The sequence below is a fragment of the Globicephala melas genome, chromosome 1 (genome assembly GCF_963455315.2).
Source record: "Globicephala melas chromosome 1, mGloMel1.2, whole genome shotgun sequence".
Taxonomy (NCBI): domain Eukaryota; kingdom Metazoa; phylum Chordata; class Mammalia; order Artiodactyla; family Delphinidae; genus Globicephala; species Globicephala melas.
The window spans coordinates 181058464-181077204 of NC_083314.1; the positions used below are offsets into that span (position 1 = coordinate 181058464).

Below are 18741 nucleotides of genomic sequence, written 5' to 3' on the forward strand. Positions count from 1 at the left end.
CCTCCGGTGTGGCTGCTTAAGGAACGAGGATCACTTTGACAGCTGCTGTTGCTACCAGTGGAAAGGCTGCCTCCACCCCCACAAGATACCCCCCCCACCCCCCGCACACATGCTGGCCGTAAAGAAAGAAGGTAATATTAGCCCAAACTGTCAGTGCATCCCTCCCCAGGACTGAACGTCCTAGTCGGCTGGCAAGAGCAGGGGCCTCTGGAGGATGCGCGGGGGGTGGGGGGGAGGAATGCGGCGCTGCAGACGACGTGGGGACTGCAGGGTGGAGCGTGGGTGCCAGGGGTGTGGTGGGAGGTCAGGGGCGGGGACTTGGGGATGGGGCCGGAGGTTGCGGGGAGCGCCTAGGGACGCGGGCACAGGGACGCGGCAACGGGGCGTGGGTGGGGCTCGCGGGAAAGGCTCCGGGGCCAGCCGCGGGTCCGAAGTCGGGACGTGAGGGCCACGGGGTGGAGCGTGGAGGACGCAGGGGCGTGGTGTGAGGGCGAGGGTGGGGCGCGGGGGCGGGGCGCGGCCGGGGTCCGGACGTGGGCGCCGCGGGGTGGAGCGTGGAGGGCGCGGGGGCGTGGCGGGAGGCGTGGGCGTGGCCTAGGAATAGGGGCGTGGCGTGGCCGCTGGGCGGTTGGGCGGTGGACCTGGAGGGCCCGGGAGGGGCCGAGATGCGGGCGGGGCGGGCACCGGGATGTGAGCGGCTCGTTGGTTTGTGCCCAGACGGCGGCGGCGGCGGCGGCGACCCGGCCCCGGCCCGGTCCGCTCCTGACCATGCCACCTCCCGCGCCTCCCACAGAGCTGGTGCCGTCGGAGCGCGCCGTGGTGCTGCTATCGTGCGCGCTCTCCGCGCTAGGCTCGGGCCTGCTGGTGGCCACGCACGCCCTGTGGCCCGACCTGCGCAGCCGGGCGCGGCGCCTGCTGCTCTTCCTGTCGCTGGCCGACCTGCTGTCGGCCGCCTCCTACTTCTACGGGGTGCTGCAGGACTTCGAGGGCCCCTCGTGGGACTGCGTGCTGCAGGGCGCGCTCTCCACCTTCGCCAACACCAGCTCCTTCTTCTGGACGGTAGCCATCGCCCTCTACCTGTATCTTAGCATCGTCCGCACCTCGCGCGGCCCCGGAGACGGCCGCCTGCTTTGGGCTTTCCACGTCGTCAGGTGGGTGGCGGCGACGCTGCTTTCCCTCGGGTCCAGTGACCCCTGCCTGGATCCTGTCTGCTGACCCTGTGGCCCTGGCCACCCTCTGGGCCCTGCGTCTTGATTGGACCCCTGGCCAGGCGCCCAGCGGGCAGTGTCTGCTCCTGTCCCGGGACAGCCCTGGGCCAGCAGAATGATGCTAGGCTTGCCTGGGAGATGAACTTGTCCTGAACATCGCCGCAGGGGGCGCCCCTTTGAAGCGGCCCCCGCCATAGCCTCCCAGTGAGGTGGGCGCCTCAGCGCAGCCCCTGGAAGGTGCGAGGGGCCAGAGCTCGCCCTCAGAGCGTGGCCCTGGTAACTTGGAAGCACCTGGAGAGCTGGCGAGGCCACTCTGGGCCCTTGGCCTCCTGCTTCAGTGCGTTCCTGCCATCTCTGCTGACCATGGGGATCGGGGGAAGCAGCTGGTCAGGCTGGGAGATGAGTTAGGTGTGGTGCATTCAGCCACTCTCAGGCTGCCGTCCACCCAGCCCTCTGCCAGATGCAGTGCTTCAGCTGTAAAATTTAGGAAGGACAGTCTTGTTTATCTGTGCTCATCTCTAAACCGCAGGCCCCAATCTCTTGTTATCTCTGTTCTAGATGATCTTACTTTCTTTCCAGAGTTCAGCAACTCTGAAATTGAGGTCAGAGGCAGAGGCTGGTCTGGAAGAGGGCAGCCAGCGGCCTGGAGTCTCTGAGAGTAGAGAAAACCGAGGCCTTGTCCTGCCCTGGCATTGAAGGGTCTCATCCAAGTAACCCTCATCTATGGAAGAAGGTTGGCCCCTTCCTGGTGTAATTTCAAGATTCAAACATCTGGTGGTGTCCTCTGGTGAACCCAAGGCAGGAATTTTATAGAGCTTCTTTCCTCTTCTCCTTCCTCCAGATAAGAGTACCAAATGCTGCCCTAATTATAGGTCTTCTCTGTTAAATACTTGAGTTCTTTCCAAGGGACTGAAGATAGTCAGCACTTTGGTAGAGACAGGTCACCTGGGTGTCACAGCAGTGAGGTCACAAGCCTGCAATAGTCACTTGACCTCCAGGTCTCAGAGCTGTTGGATGGAGGCCAGCTGGTCCCTGGGAAACTAAACGGCCTGCTTCTCGGCTGTTCAAGTCAAAATGTTTGTAGCAAGCCATTCAGATGTGCCTCAGGTGCTGCAGAGACCCACAGAGAGCGGGGCTGCCTCCCCCCCTCCCGCATACAACCTGATCCCACCAACCATTTCGGAGACCCCGTCCTTGGCAGGCTGGTTGGCTGTGGGCAGCGTGGAGCTCATGTGTACTTGAAAAGGAGCCCAAGACTTTCTTTGCAAGATTCTCTTGTCTTTTTCCCCCTCTTTTGAAAAATACTGAATACAACGTATTTTTCAAGTGATAAAGAGAACCTGGTGCAGCTCCTATAGAAAAGACATTTCCTAAGAAACCTTTCTTTTCACTTCTAGGGATGTTTTCTGTGATGCTTAGGGAAGGCCTCCTAAGAAAGCCCATGTGTCCTTCTCTGGCCATAAAAGGGAAGCGAATTGTTCGTCTTGTCTGTTGAATGTGATCCACCTGCTTCTTAAAAGAAAAAAAAAGAAGAAAGAAAGAAAATTACTTGTATCCAAGCTAGAAAGGGACTTTGACAGTTTATTCCCTGTCAGAAGTCAGCACTCATGTTGCTGGTGTGAGACTTGGTAAGACCTGTCCAACAGGTTCATGTATTGACCTAGGTCCTCCCAGACTGTATTGCTAAGGACCCTTCAGTGTCTTTCTTTGGGGGATGAATTTGTTGCTGCTGAAGGACCTCTTGGCATGGGAAATCTCATCTTCAGCCTCTGGCAGCCCAGGCACCCACTCGCTAACCATTTCAAATGACTGCAAATCAGTCCTCTTCTTCAAACCTTCCAGTCTTGGGAAATATTTTTATTTATTTATTTTTTAATATTTATCTATTTTTGGCTGTGTCGGGTCTTAGCTGTGGTACGCAGGTTTTCTAGTGGCGCGCGGGCTCAGTCGTTGTGGCTCGTGGGCTCAGTAGTTGCGGCACATGGGCTTAGTTGCCCCGCGGCATGTGGGATCTTAGTTCCCTGACCAGGGATCAAACCCGCATCCCCTGCATTGGAAGGTGGATTCTTAACCACTGGACCACCAGGGAAGTCCCCCGGAAAATATTTTAAAATATGACAACACAAAGGGTTGCTCTCTCTGTTCTTATGAGTTGATTTAAAAAAAAAAAAACTGACAAATATCTTGAGAAACGGACAAAGGACATTCTGACGAAATAGTAAAAGCATGAATACTCAAAACAATACAACAGTGAGGTACCATTTTCTCATTAAATCAGAAGAAAAAAATAGTAAGGCAGGATACTAATGTGATAAATGCAGAGGAAACTGGCGTTTTACTACATTATTATTGGCCATGTAAGTGGGAATAATCCACGTAGAAAATATTTGGTTCATACCCCTTGGTCCCAGCAATCCTATTTGTAGGCATCTAGTCTAAGGAGATAAACCAAATTACATGCAAAGTTGGACGTACAAAGGAGTTTGCGTGGCATTGTTAGCCAGCACAGTGATGAGAATTTGAAAGCAACCTAAGTGTTCAAAAAGTCAGGGCTCAGTAAGTTATAGACTACACCCCACCCAGAAGTGTTATGCTGCCAGTAGATACTGGCCATGAACTCTATAAGTCATATATTTTTTAAACGGTATGATACAACGTTAAGTGGGAAAAGCCATCTATAAAACGAAATGCAGCCATGCACCGCAGGAGGCTGGAGAGAGTCGCAGGCAAGTTCCCACAAAGCGCCTGCCTGGCCCCTGGGACCCCATCATAATGCCTGACATAGTTTCCTTTACAGAAAGACTTTTATCTCGTTGGGGAAGGAGGGCAGCTTAGACTTTATCCTCAGAGAAATTGCCAGGCATCACAAGCTGCATCAGGCTCCTGAGGTCTTGCAAGGATCAGGCTTTGATCCTCCATAACCCAGGGGACTCACCCAGAGATGATCACCCTCCAGCCACAGCTGATGAGACTTTCCCAAGCCCACAGAGCTGTTAGCAGGAGGCTCAGGGTTAGAACTTCAAGGTCAGCTCCCCTTTTAGGATTCCATCTTGTCTCTTGGCCTTGATAATAATTTTTTAAACTGAGAGATAATTCAACAGTCGTTTATTTTTAACTTTCCAGATTCCCCCCATCATTAACACTTTACCATGTTAGCTTTACTTATCCTCTCCAATTATTTTTTTCCTGGAACCATGTAAGAATAAGTTACAGGGACATCCCTGGTGGTGCAGTGGTTAAGAAACCACCTGCCAATGCAGGAGACACGGTTCGATCCCTGGTCCGGGAAGCAACTAAGCCCGTGCGCCACAACTACTGAGCCTGCACTCTATAGAGTCCGTGAGCCACAACTACTGAGCCCATGTGCTGCAACTCCTGAAGCCCGCACGCCTAGAGCCTGTGCTCCGCAACAAGAGAAGCCACCGCAATGAGAAGCCCGCGCACCGCAACAAAGAGTAGCCCCCGCTCGCCACAACTAGAGAAAGCCCGTGTGCAGCAACGAAGACCCAACACAGCCAAAAATAAAATTAAAAAAAAAAAAAAGTAAGTTACAGACCTGATGCCCCCAACTCCTAAATCCTTCAGTGTGCATTTGTTTCCAAAAGACAAGGACAGTCTCTTGCGTGACCACGTACACCTCCCCAAAGCAGAGAGTAACGTGGAGCAGTGCCAATATCTGATTGTGTTATGTGAAGAAGGAAAAAGGCAAAGCAACTAAAAAAGAAATATGTGTGTGTGTCTGGTAAGAAACAAAATCTGATTGTGGATCTGTTGAGGTTTTGCCAGTTGTCTAATAAGGTCGCCGATAGCAAAGGGACTTGGTTTTCATGTCTCTTTATCCTCCTTCAGTCGGGAGCAGTGTTTCCGTCTTCCTTGGTGTTTCACGACTGGTCTTTTTGAAGAGTACAGGCCCGTTATTGTGTAGGACGTCCTCCCTCACCTGGGTTGCCTGATGCTTCCTCGGGAGTGGATTCAGGATCTGCACCTTGGGCTGGAATCTCACAGAAACCTGTTCTCGCTTCCTACCTGGTGGTGGCTGGCGACTTGGATTTGTTCCGTTCCCGGTGATGTTCACTTTGATTGCTTGGTCAAGGTGTTATCTGCCCGTTCACCTCCTGGAACTCCTCGAAGTCTCACCCAAGGGTTTCCCATCCCCTGATTCCGACAGCATTCTGCGGTGACTCTTCCGGATGTTGCCGCATTTTTAAAGTGTGAGAATATTCTGTGTTCAGGGAAAGCCCTGCGATAAGCCCCTTTCTACTGTGTCTTAGCTGTGGAGGCGGCGCGGTCCCGACACCACGTGTTTTAGTGATGGACTGCAGTATAGTTGATTTACAATGTCGTGTTAGTTCCAGGTGAAGAGCACAGTGATTCCGTTATATATTTATATTGTTTTTCAGATTCTTTTCCTTTATAGATTATTACAAAATATTGAGTATAGTTCCCTGTGCTATACCGTAGGTCCTTGTTGTTTCTCTCTTTTATATAGTGTGTGTGTTTATGTTAATCCCAGACTCCTAATTTGTCCACCCCCCTTTCCCCTTTGGTAACCACAAGTTTGTTTTCTAAGTCTGTACCCACATCTTACATGCATGTGGATAAGCATCTGTGACCGTGTGTTTGCAGTTCTCACCTAAGAAAGGGCTGGACAGCTTAGCCTGCGGCAGCTATGGGCGGGGTCATTTCCTTTCAGATAAGATAAGCACCAAACCGTCTCTGTCTCCCTGCAGAAGGTGACCTGCCTATCAAAAGCAGTCTTCAGCCCCTCTTCCCCTGCAAGGTGGTGGGCTCCTTCTGAACCAGTACGGCAGGGTCATGGACTGTCCCCTCACCGCTGGGCCAGGTGTGTCCTGTGATTGCGGGGGGAGGTCAGGCTGGGGCGCCTCGTCTCGCCGCGTCAGAAGGGGAGCCCAGGCCGAGCTGGCAGCCTCGAGCAGCCTTTGGGTTTCTTCTGGCCCCACTGAAGTGGGGATAGGTGTGGGCATGACCCCCGGCCCACGTGCCCACCCACCCTCTGGCATTTGCTGGAGGCTCTGGAGGAAGAGAGAAGTCTATGGCATCCCAAGTTCACCATGAAAACCCCTGCTGTGGGGATTGGGACGTTCCAGCGCAGAGAAAAGGGGACCCGTGGGCCCCGAAGGGGAGAGCCTGCAAGCTCTCTAATCAGACACTGGCTCACTCACAGCGGGGCCCAGTGACAAGGCCCCAAGTGGGCAGTGTCTGAATGAGGGGGAACCCAGTGGTTGTATGAACAGCACCCCACGTCAGACAGTGCTCCCCAAAATGACAAGAGCTAAACCGGCTTTGTTTGCTGAGGGCCCTGCTGCAGTGAGGTCTCTGCGCTGCATTTGCGTGTCCGTGGGACACCCGCTGCGGCACCAGAGGCTGCCCCTTGACCCTGCCGGGGCAGAGTCAGAGTCTACCCCGGGCCCAGGTGGGCAGGAGAGCGTCCCTGAGTGCTGCACAGTGCTCCTTGGCACCCACAGAGCCAGGGCTGCAGAGGCCCGTGCCAGGGGCTGAGTGTTTAGAAGTTCCCTTGGACGCCTTTCCCCACCTCTGCGGCCAGGGCTACCGAGCGACCGACCTCGCGGTGGCCTGGCCGGTGGCTGACACCCTGAACTCCCACGTCCTGCCCCCTGCCCCACCCATAACAATAAGAGCCCATTGCTGGGGCAGAAACCTCCAGGCGGCCTCCTCGGGCCTGGATTCCTTGCACCAGGCTGTGCCCCCTGCAGCTGCATCCCTCCGGCCCGGGCCCGGCTCTGTCCTGCTCCCAAGAGCTTTCAAAACTGGCACATGGTTGCCGGATAGTTTCGTTCTCAGAGCATCTTGGGGTCATGGTCACATTCAAGGCCTTCCATAGGCCGCAGGCACATGGACCAGGCTCTGCTGTTGGGGGGAGAAGACCCTCTTGTGGCCTTCCCATCAGGTGCCACCCCACACCAGAGATCTGTAGTAAGGGTGAGGTTTGGGGGGAGGGGGGCGTGCAGGAATCCAGCGGTGGATTGAGCAGACCTTGAGCCCTTGGTGCGGAGGGGGAAGGGTGTTCCCAGCCCTGACTGTGAAAGCGGCTCTGTCACCACAGGTGTCCCCCTCCCTGACTGGTGGGACAGGTTGTTTCAGAAGATCCCCAGCTGGGCAGACCGGGAACTCTGAAGGAAAGCCAGAGCCTTGCTCTCAGGGGCACCGGCCGCCTCTCGTGATCGTCTGACAAATGCCACGGAATCCAGGTGTGGGACGCAGCCTGCTCACCAACCGCCTGATCCCACGGTGCTTCAACTTCTCATGGGGCGACTGAAGAACAAAGTGAATGTCGAGTTCCAAAAGCCAAGCTCATGACCAGTCTGCAGGGCGTTTGTCAGTTTACCCCTCCCCTAAGCCTGCTGACGGCCCCCAGCTCTGCTGGTCTGGGTGTCAGGGGGTGTCCCAGGGCTGGGCTGCCGTCCCCTGCCCTGGCATGTCTCTCCCCCAGAGTTGGTAGAGAGCACCTGCCCTCATCTGCTGTGGCAGCCCTGACAAAGCCTGCAGACTGGGTGGGGTGCTTAAACAACAGACATCCCTTCTCTCCTGGTCCTGGAGGCTGGAAGTCGGAGATCCAAGTGTAGGCAGGGTTGGTTTCCACTGAGGCCTCTCTCCTTGGCTTGCAGACGGCCGTCTGCACCCTGTGTCCTCACACAGTCATCCCTCAGTGAGTGCCTGCATCCTAATCTCCTCTTCTTACAAGGATACCTGTCCTATTGGATTAGGACCCACCCAGTGACCTCATTTTAACCTAATCACCTCTTTAAAGACCCTGTCTCCAGATACGTCGCGTCCCAACGTACTGGGGGTTAGGACTTCAACACAGGAATTTGGGGGCAGGAGGGGACATACTCAGCCTATAACTGCCTCCGAAGGGGGAGGAAGCCAACTTGGAGTCTGGCCTCGGTTTCCACACAAACACATGTGAGAGCTGGGACCTGGGCACCTCTGGGAGCAGCTCTTGGTGCCCCTCCAAGTGGGGGATTCTGCTCAGAGAGTGGTCTGCAGGCCCTCTCCATCTAGGTGACCCCAGCCATGCTTCTTCTCTGCCTGCATCACAGGTTTGGAGAGAAGGAGCCTCATTGGTCACCTGCTTTAACCATGTCCCTCCTCAGTGCCTTTCGTAGCATGCCCTGCACGTGGTCACATGGCTTCCTTCCCCTGATGGGGGACGCTGCCGGTTTAGCCCTTGGCTTTGGGACTGAGCAGGATGCCTGTCCTTTCCTTCAGCCGCCTGAGTCTGCTCTGCTAGCAGGACGTCCCCAAGAGTCTTCCAGTACTCGAGGCCCAGCTCCAGGCCCAGCACGCCCTCACATGCCCGCTCTGGTGACAGCTTCACAGTCTCAGGTTTAGAATGTGGGTCCCAGGTGTCCACACGGAGGCAGGACAGTTTGCTGGCCGTTCTCCATCACCCACGTCTGGGCATCAGGGCAACCCCTCCGACCAAACACCTTCTGGGTCCCAGTCAGCTACAGCCCTTGGTCTGTTTCTCATGTGCTGTTGTTAAGCTGTATCTTACTTGTTCTGATTTTGTTTGTTTGTTGATTGAGGGCTGCTTTTTATTTTTTTGGAGGGATAAAAAACTGTTAGGTGGTGCATGTCAGAAATTAGCAGTAGACGTTTCTGGAAAGTGAGAATTAGGTCACACATGTCTCTGTAGAGTTCCTCCCAGAGTTGGACACCACCTAAAACTCAGGGTGGCCACTTGGCCAGAGAACAGCTTGGCGTATTGAGGTTGCCAAAGAGATTTTCTCCTGGCTCTATAGGTGAGAGCCTGGGGCGGGGCAGCTTCAGCCCCCTATCCTTTTCATCCTCTGTCCGGTGGTGGCCTGGAGCTGGCTTGTGGGACCCAATTGTTAAATTTCAGGGCATTTTGTGGGCTGATTGTTAGATAGAACATCGTTAAAAATTAAATTATATAAACTTACAATTAAATAAATTGCATTAAAAACAAAAGTAACATACTCAAAACTCCTTAGGTCCTAATTATACTTTTTAAAAAAATTATTTTATTTATTTATTTATTTCTGGCTGTGCTGGGTCTTCGTTCCTGCGCTTGGGCTTTCTCTAGTTGCGGTGAGCGGGTGCTATTCTTCGTTGCGGTGCGCAGGCTTCTCACTGCGGTGGCTTCTCTTGTTGGGGAGCATGGGCTCTAGGTGCGCGGGCAGTAGTTGTGGCTCGTGAGCTCTAGAGCGCAGGCTCAGTAGCTTTGGTGCACGGGCTTAGTTGCTCCGTGGCATGTGGGATCTTCCCGGACCAGGGCTCAAACCCGTGTCCCCCGCATTGACAGGCGGATTCTTAACCACTGTGCCACCAGGGAAGTCCCCTAATTATACTTCTGTTGATTTGTAGAGCAGACGTCAGCAGACTTGTCCTGTACAGGACCAGATAGTATTTTCAGATCTGTGGGCCATGCGACCTCCGATGCCACTGCTCAGCTCAGCTCTGGCAGCTTGGAAGAAGCCATGGATGATGTACAACCAGTGAGTGTGGCTGTATGCAGTAAAACTTTATTTTAAAAAACAGACTGAATCAGGAGCTTGGGATGGACACATACGCATGGCTGTATATAAGACCGATAACTAATAAGAACCCACTGTAGAGCACAGGGAACTCTACTCAGTACTCTGTAATGACCTATATGGGAAAAGAACCTTAAAAAGAGTGGATATATGTATATGTATAACTGATTCACTTTGCTGTACACCTGAAACTAACACAACGTTTTAAATCAACTATACTCCAATTTAAAAAATAAAATAAATAAATAAATAACAGATTGGGCCGGATTTGGTCTGAGGGCCCTAGTTTGCTGGACCCCTGTTCTAGATTTAAGAAAGTGATAGAGAAAGTGTTAGTAGTAAAGATTAAATGCAAAAGTGTTTCTTGTCTCTGTACTTAAGCCCTGGCGGCAGCCACGTCGGGGCAGGTGGGAAGCCGCATATTTCAGGGGGAGGTGATGAGAAGGGGCCATGTCCCAGAGCAGGAAAAAAGAAGAAACATTCTTCCAGTGTTGGAAAAGTATTACCTGATCCACAGAGAGGTTGCTCACGTCAAGTCGACCCAGTGAAGTCCCAGCTCTCGTCTGGTCCCCCAGGTCTTCCTCATTTCACTTCCATCTTAGTCATTAAGGAAAATGAAAAGGTCAGCCACCTTCTCATCACGGAACTACTCTCATTGGCTGACTGCGACCGCAGGTTGGCTGCAGATACCAGAGTTCTGCAAAACTCAACAGAAGCCTCCTGTGAGAATCAGTTGGCTATGTGGAATGTACGATAAGGAGTATTGTGTATTTTATTATTATTTACAAATTGTGTGCCCCGCGTCCTTTAGATCAGTAAAATTCATAATCAGTCTATGTTTGTGTACGTACACACACACACACGCACGCACACACACGCGCGTGCGTAGATGGCTTTCTGATGTTAAAACATCACCAGCACACCATTGTCCGTACCTGTAAATTACGAGTCTGGTAGAGCCTGCCTGGCGGGGTTATTAGACCGTCCCTCCCACTCCATTCCCACTGCTCTCTGAGGTCACCTTTTCTTCCACCTCCACTCAGGTACCTCCCCAGGCAGCTTCTGGCCTCAGCAGAGCTGCTGTCTGTGCTTGAGTTCAAACAGCAGCTCTGATTGATCAACCCACGTGCTCAGCCCTTTCAAAGCCGTCTATTTGGTCTTCCCTCTAGCAATTTTCCATCACAGATTCAGCTCCAGGCACAGCCCAGTAACACAGAGGAAATACGTCACTGGGTAGCTTTTGTACAACAAACCTAAAGTTGTGAAATGTGGGGCTGTCACCAGGGGCCCTGGTCCCCAGGGGCCGTAGGGATGCTGAGGAGGGAAAGAAGCTGCTTCCTCCCACCAAGCCTGTGCTCTCCCATCCGGCTGAGGTGGGAATCCTCCGCTCCAGTCCTGCCGGGTGTTGGTCCCTAAGCACTGCTCTCCCATCTCTAACTTCAGGATTTCCGGTTCAGCCCTTTAAAAGCCTTTCACCTCCTTTCAGTAAAGTCCTTGCAGTGAATATTTAAAGAATAAATTGGGAAAAGCTGTCTCAGTCACTTGGTTCAAACTTCATTTGTTCACTCATTCATTCAGTTCATTCATTCGTTCATTCATTCATTCAGCAGGTCCTAGTTTTGCCCCTGTCGTGTGCCAGGCACTGGTGTAGATGCCAAGATAGAGCAGTGAATCCACATGGCCCTCGCCTCGTGGAGCTCATAGCTGACATGTGTTGTCCTAAAATCCCAGGATGGCGTGAGTTTTAAAACAGTAACCCTTTGGTTTGATACTAATATATATTAACTCACCAGATCAATAACTTTGCATAGCACAAACATTTAAAATAGACACACTCCATCCATTTGAAGTGTAACTTGGTACCTTTCTCATAATCCTTGTTTTTTTAATAAATTTATTTATTTTATGTATTTATTTTTGGCTGCATTTGGTCTTCTTTGCTGCGCGCGGGCTTTCTCTAGTTGCAGCGAGCAGGGGCTACTCTTCGTTGCGGTGCACGGGCTTCTCGCTGTGGTGGCTTCTCATTGCAGAGCACAGGCTCTAGGCACAGGGCTTCAGTAGTTGCGGCACATGGGCTCAGTAGTTCTGGCTCGCGGGCTCTAGAGCGCAGGCTCAGTAGTTGTGGCGCACAGGCTTAGTTGCTCCGTGGCATGTGGGATCTTCCCGGAGCAGGGCTTGAACCCGTGTCCGCTGCATTGGCAGGTGGATTCTTAACCCCTGTGCCACCAGGCAAGTCCCCACCATCCTTTAATTTCTATGGGGTTTTGGCCCCTTCCGTGCTCTTGTGACTTCAAGGAGGATGTGCTGCTTCTGCCTCTGCTGGGCTGTCGGGGCAGCAGAGCTGAGGGTGGCACCCAGTGGCCCGCCCCAGGCTCTGGTCCCTCCTGCAGAGGCCAGTGAGGGGAGGAGGTACCAAGTCTTTCCTGGGCCCAGGAAGCGGACTTTCTCCCTTTCCTCGCCATCCCTGCCCTGCCTCGTCCCCGGCCCTGCGGCATTTGGAGACCCTTATAAAATCACAGCCCTTGTAGCCTCGTTTTGGTAACAGACTAAGTGCAACTGTGGCCTCATCATTGTTCTACGACCTTTTTTCAGAAAGAGCCGATATTCCTTACACAGAGCCCTTAAGACAGAACCAGTTTCTGAACTAAACGTTTTCCTGATGACACTGTCCTATTTACTTACTGCTTATTCTCTGGGCAGCCGACCTACCACGTAGGCCCGTGTGTCCTCCTGGGGGCAGAGACCGCGCAGGCCTCATCATCCCTGGTGGCTACACCGCAGGCCCGGATCCTGGGACCTGGGGACAAGCCTCACTGACAACACTGGTCGTAAATGCGGACACGCTCACCCTGTCCCGCATGCTGGATGTAACGCTGATGAGTTTATTCTCGTGACAACCAGCAACGATGCTCTGCTCCAGGCACCGTGATCATCCCCACTCTGTGGAGAAAAACACGGATGTGTTGCAGCTGCGTGGGGCAGGGCCGAGACTCGGACCCCGCCTGCTGCATCGCAGTCCAAGCTCTTAACCACCCTGCCGGGCCGCCACATAGCTTCTGTGTGTCCCCCTGACTGATTTAAAAGGCTTGGCGAGGAGACTCGTGCGGGGACCACTGGGGAGGGGCCTTGGGGCTCAGCCCTAATCCCAGCTGTGTCGCCATTGCAGCAAACTCTAGAAAAGTCAGCCCAGCACTGCGCTGAGAGGGGGCTCCCGCCCCAGGGTCTGGGCTTTAGTGGGCCCCTTGGACCCTTGCCAGTGCCCGCCCCTTCCCGTAGAGCAAGGAGGGCTCAGGACCGAGGAGACGTGTCCGCCCGGAGCCCGGGGCCCCTCTTCTGGTTCCTGCTGTGGGTGCACGGGACCCAGACAGCCCCGAGCCACCAGTGTGTGCACCCCTGGGCCCAGGCTGGCCGGGGGGCCTGTCGGCGGGGTGGTGGGTGAGGCTTGTCCGCGTGGGCTGGTGTCTGCAGGCCAGTGCACAGGCCCCTCGGTGCGGGAAGGAGCCGGCCGTCCCCATGCCACGGCGTCCCAGCGCCCGTCTCCGAGGAGCCTGGCAATTCTGAAATAGAACCCGGCCTCCAAGGGCTTGGGAGGGAGGCCAGGGCACCCTGGGCTTGGCAGGGCTTGGGCAGAGCAGGGCTGGGTGGGGGGGTTTGAGGACGCCCGCCCCTCCTTTCTCCGGGAACACTGTCTGCTGCACGCTTGGGAGAGCACCGTCCTTCTTGCCGACACGGCATCCCGGTCCCTTCGCCCTCGCTGGCTTTGCCGGGAGCCGGGTCTGACCTCACCGCCCCCTGTCTGCTCCTTGTTCCTCAGCTGGGGGATTCCGCTGGTCATCACCGTGGCGGCTGTCACTCTAAGGAAGATCGGCTACGACGCCTCGGACGTGTCCGTGGGCTGGTGCTGGATCGACCTGGAGGCGGAGGACCGCGTGCTCTGGATGCTGCTGACCGGGAAGCTGTGGGAGATGCTCGCCTACGTCACGCTGCCCGTGATCTACCTCCTCATCCGGAAGCACATCAACAGAGCGGTAGGTGCCCCGCGGGGCCCCGGCCCAGAGCTCTGTGTGGCCACCGTATCCTGGCGTCGGGCTTGGCTGCCGTAGGGGACGGGACTGGTGACCGACCAGAGTGACGGAGGCTTTGCTGTGCCTCAGGCGCCGTGACGTGCACTGAATTAATAAGCATCGTGGCTTGACTGGTTTGCTAATTATGCAGCCCTGTCGGGAGCGGGTCCTGTTATCCTCCGTGTGTGGATGAGGAAACGGGGGCTCACCGAAGTTAAGGGGCTCCCCAGACTCGCCCAACTCTGACTGACCTGCTGTGAAGCCGAGGAGGCTGCAGGCTCAGCCTGTGTTCTGGGCCGCAGCTCTCTATTGCCCCCTCCTGGACAGATCACCACGGTCGCTTAACCTGGAGAGGAATTTGGATGAAAGATGAACTAAGAATTGAACTGGCGTACCCCTGGGGAGAGGAGGCCACAGGCTTTCACAATCAGCGATACAAATAACTCACTTCTTTCTCCTTGATGATTAAAATATTATAAGTGGTAGACTTTTCAGGCTGTCAGGAATTCATAAATCAATAGGCTGGGCTGCTCTGAAGTCTCCTAGACTTCTGGCCAGAAATTCTAGGAAAGAATGGTTTCCCTCTGATGATCTGGCCAAATTGTTCCTTGCTCTGGACTACTGGTTCCGCACATATAAAGTATGGGCTTTCTCCTAGCCACAAGCAAACTGCTACCCCAAAAAGCCTCAGGTTAGCCCATCCGTTGATCGGCTCAACCATTCATTCAGTGTGTTTTTATTGAGCATCTACTATGCACAAAAGCTCTGTGTGTCGGTGGGAATGCTAATGAGAGCTCAGGCATGGATCCTGCCCTCCTAGGAGGAGGGAGAAGTGTAATTACGATGGAAGATGAAACGGGGCTGGAGCAGTAACATCGTGAAAGCTCTGGGGATAGACTTCCAAGCTCATTCTGCTGGTGTGGTGCCTGTGTTTCTGTTTTGCTCTGAGTTTTCAAGGCTGTAATCGTAGGCGAGAATGTCCCCAACTTTTGACTTTCGGGTGTGCTGCTGGCTCAGCGGTCATTTCCAAGTGTGTAGGGTGCTCCTCGCAGCTGACACGTGATCGCCACCCTGTATGTGGAATGCACACTTTGGGTTCTCTTTTTACTCCAGAATTCACCTGATTCTCTCCCCTCCCTGCCGCCCTCTTCTGGCTCAGCTTGGAGTCGTTGACAGAGATGCTGGCAGGGCTTACCGGTGGGTCTGAGATCCTCTTTGTCTACTTAGAGTTTTTTAGCTGGTCTCCTGCCTGGGCCGGGGCTGCCCTTCTCACCTCCTCTTTTCCGTTGCCCTGGGAAGGTTCCGGGCTCCCCGATGAAAGCTCCCAGGAGCCCCACCAGGCTCTGCCCAGGACCTCCCCATGCCCTCCCCCAGCTGCCTTTTCATGTGTGTGTGTGTGTGTTTTTGGGGGGACCATGCTGCAGGGCATGCGAGATCTTAGCTCCCTGAGAACCCGTGCCCCCTGCAGTGGAAGCACAGAGTCCTAACCACTGGACAGCCAGGGAAGTCCCCCTGACCACCAGATTTTAAATTGGCACCGCCAGCTCTCCCTCCTGCCCAGACTATTAACCACTGGAGCACCAGGGGAGTCCCTCGTGTGTCTGTCGGCCTCCCTGCCCTTCCTGTAGCGGAGGCAGGAAGCCTGGGGTCCTGCCTGTGAGGCTGACCCCCCCCCCCCATGTGAGAATGGTCCTCTCCTACAGCTCTGCGGGTGTTTCCAGAGAAAAGGAATACTAGTGAGCAGGGAGGTGAGAATGTGCGGGTGGTTCCCTGCCTCTAGCTAGGAGGGAGAGCTAAAAATAAATGAACTGGGCGAGCCTTGCCCTGAGGAAGAGCGGATCAGCAGCCCTGGCTAGTGCCCAGCTCCCCCGCCCACCCGTGTGGTACTGGAGGGGATGGGTGGTGCCGTTCTCTGGGTGCTGAAGGCCCCGGGGAGGAAGCACGTGCTCTGAGCAGGTGAGCTGCAGCAGCTTGGGTGCTCAGAGATGCCAAGGGGTGTGGCTCTTCTCCTTACCTGCGCCTTCAGTGTTCCCCACAGAGGACCAGGCTCAAAAACACACCTTTGTTATGGAGCAGTGTTTTCTTCATCTATTTTTAGAAATTCGGTTGTGATCTGGAACTGCCTTTCCTGTCCCTGAAGGGCATTCCGAGGAGCAGGGAAACCAAAGCTGGCGGCTGCTCCCCTTTTCTTCCTGTCCCAGCTTCGGGCAGAGCCCCTGCTGTGGGGCAGGCGGCGGGGTGGGGGGACACAGCAGGGCCGGGGGGCAGGGGGGGCTTGCCTTCTGGAGGAGGATGACCGTGAGCGATGGGCCTGATAAACGAGGGTGAATGGCGTCCAGGAAGGAGGAGGAGAAGAGCTATGAGAAGCAGACAAGGATAAAGAGCTGGAGGTGGGGACAGGACCACCTGGGAAACGCCTTTGCAGTTTCAATAGGTTATCAGGATAGCCGTTATCCAGAATTCAACACTGGAGCAAAGACTTGAAGAGGGTGAGGGCGTGAGCCACGTAGACGGTTGGGAAAGAGCATTCCAGCTCGAGGGAACAGCCTGTGCAAAGGCCCTGGGGTGGGGTGTGCCTGGCATGTTTGGAGCATTCGGACGCCCATGTGTCTGGAGAAGAGTAAACAGCGGGTACGTAACAGGAATGAGGTCAGAGCTAGACTAGGGTTGGGGACATCGTAAGGAACGTGTGAAATGGGAAGACACCAAGAGCTTTGAGTGGAAGACTGGCTTGATCCGACTTAGGTTTTCAACGAGCCACGCTGCTTCTGTGTTGAGAGTGAGACTGCAGTGGGGACGGGGTGGGGTGGTCAGGGAGATAGAGGGAGACCTGTGAAGAAGCAGTGGCAACTCTCCAGAGAAGGGGTGGTGGTGCTTGCACCGGGCTGGTGGCAGTGGCAGTGGACGTCCAGGTCTGGGTCTGTTTTGAAGGCGGGGCCTGCAGGGCTTACCTATGGATCGGACGTGAGCTGTCGCACAGAGAGAGGGACCAAAGGCCACTCCCAAGTTTGGGGCCTGGACGGCTGGAAGGACGGGGCTCCCGTTAGCTGAGATGGGGAAGCAGGCAGCAGGCTGGGGGTCGAGAGCAGGCATGTGTTTCGGACCTGAGAAGGTTCCGACGTGCTTTAGACACCCACGTGGGGTGTGGAGCAGACAGTGGATGGAGGAGACCGGGCAGAGGTGGGAACCTGGGCTGCCGGCCTCAGGTACTGCGCGGCTCACGACCTCCGCGTCCCGGTGGGAGGGCAGCCTGCGGTGAGGCTGGAGGGGGCGGGAGGGCCCCGTCGCTCACGTCTGCTTTGTGTGCTCCTCGCGCAGCATGAGGCTCTCTCCGAGTACCGGCCCCTCGTGTCCCAGGCGCACCAGCTCCAGCGCCGCACCTCCGCGGCCGATAAGAAGCTGGCCCTCATCCCGCTCATCTTCGTCTGCCTCCGGATCTGGAGCACCGTGCGGTTCGTCCTGACCCTCTGTGGCTCCCCGGCAGTGCGGACGCCAGTGCTCGTGGTTCTGCACGTAGGTCTGCCCCGCCCCCGCCCCGCCCCGCCCTCGCGGCTCCCGGCCGACCGCGGGGGTCAGCAGGGTCAGATCCCTGTCCCCGGCAGGCAGGCAGGCGGGGGCTCTGCCCCACCTCGCCTTGCTCGCTGCCCCACAGGGAGCCTTGATGAGAGAAGATGGAAGGTCAGCGTGGCTCGGGGGCAGCCCGGGGGTGTTGAGTTGCTGTCCAGTGGCCTAGGAGTAGCCCCGGGAGAGTTGACTGACCCTGAGTCCTTCCCAGCCCAGAAGACCCGGGGACACGCCTGCAAGTCCAGGCCTGCCCGGTGCTCAGCCCAAGGCCCACGTGGACAGGGTCCCCCGCAGACCAGCCTCAGGGGTGGAGGACCGGTTCCTGGGTCCCCAGCACTTCCCGGCCTCCCTGCGTGTGCTTCTCAGGCCCGCCCCGGCCCCGGCACTCACGCCTCTCCCTTTCTCCCTGCCAGGGGATCGGGAACACCTTTCAGGGGGGCGCCAACTGCATCACGTTCGTCTTCTGCACCCGCACCGTCCGGACTCGTCTCCTCTCCCTCTGCTCCTGCTGCTGCCCTCAGGCTTCCGCTGCCGCCGAGAGCCCGCTGGGCCCCCCAAGGCCCCTGCGCCCTCCACAACGGGCGGGCGAGTCGCAGGGGCCCAGGCGGGCCGCGGATGAACTTCCAAGCACCTGAGCTGCTGCCCCCCTAGTTCTGTGCGTGGGTGCTGCCGACCTGGGGCGGGCGGCGCCGAGTCCCCTCTGCAGGGAGCGGGGCGTCAGCTGCGCTGTCCGCCTTCGGCTGCCGAAGCTCAAGCCCCGTGGGGAGCAGCGCAGACTCGGCTTGTCTACCTCCTCGACCCTCAAGCACGACCCCCTCACACCGCATCCTTCTGCACGCAGGGGAGTTCGCCAGCATGAGGGCTGCACTGAGATTCAGGGAAACCCGTGGGACCCGATCACTGCCAGGTTGCCTGGCGGTCCGGGCGTCTTCGGCCTCATGACCACACAGCACTGTTTACAGCTGGAGGGACCCACACCGGTGGGAAAAGCACATAGAGATATATGTACACTGGGCACCCATCCTCAAGAAAATGTCAGGGGGTACCAGCGACGTGGCCCCCACTGAAGTATCACAGAGCAGACTCCTGGTTTGTCAGGGCGTTGAGATTCCCCTGAGAGCCTGGCTTTTCTCAGATGGCTTTGCTGGTCAACGAAAGGGCCAGTTACCTTTCACCAGGAGGTTCCCCCCTGGTGACCAGCATGAGCACAGCCGCACACAGCTGCAGGGCAGCTGGTCTCCTGGGGCCTCCTGAATCCTCTCCACGGGCTGCCAGCCCTTGATGTATGGATTGTGTTTGAGTTTCAAGCAGAGGCCAGGATCCAGACTCCTGTCTCCCCCAGGCACTTAAAATTAAAATGCA

The 18741-nt window shown here is 55.8% G+C and overlaps 1 protein-coding gene across 1 annotated transcript; it reads left to right on the forward strand.

Moving 5' to 3' along the window:
• The first annotated feature begins 747 nt into the window (after positions 1–747).
• Positions 748–18349, forward strand: GPR157 (G protein-coupled receptor 157). Its single transcript, XM_060289455.1, has 4 exons — positions 748–1151; positions 13566–13779; positions 17134–17328; positions 17793–18349. Exons 1-4 carry the CDS (start codon positions 769–771, stop codon positions 18012–18014), a joined length of 1014 nt encoding a protein of 337 aa, XP_060145438.1. The 5' UTR covers positions 748–768; the 3' UTR covers positions 18015–18349.
• Positions 18350–18741: the final 392 nt, after the last annotated feature.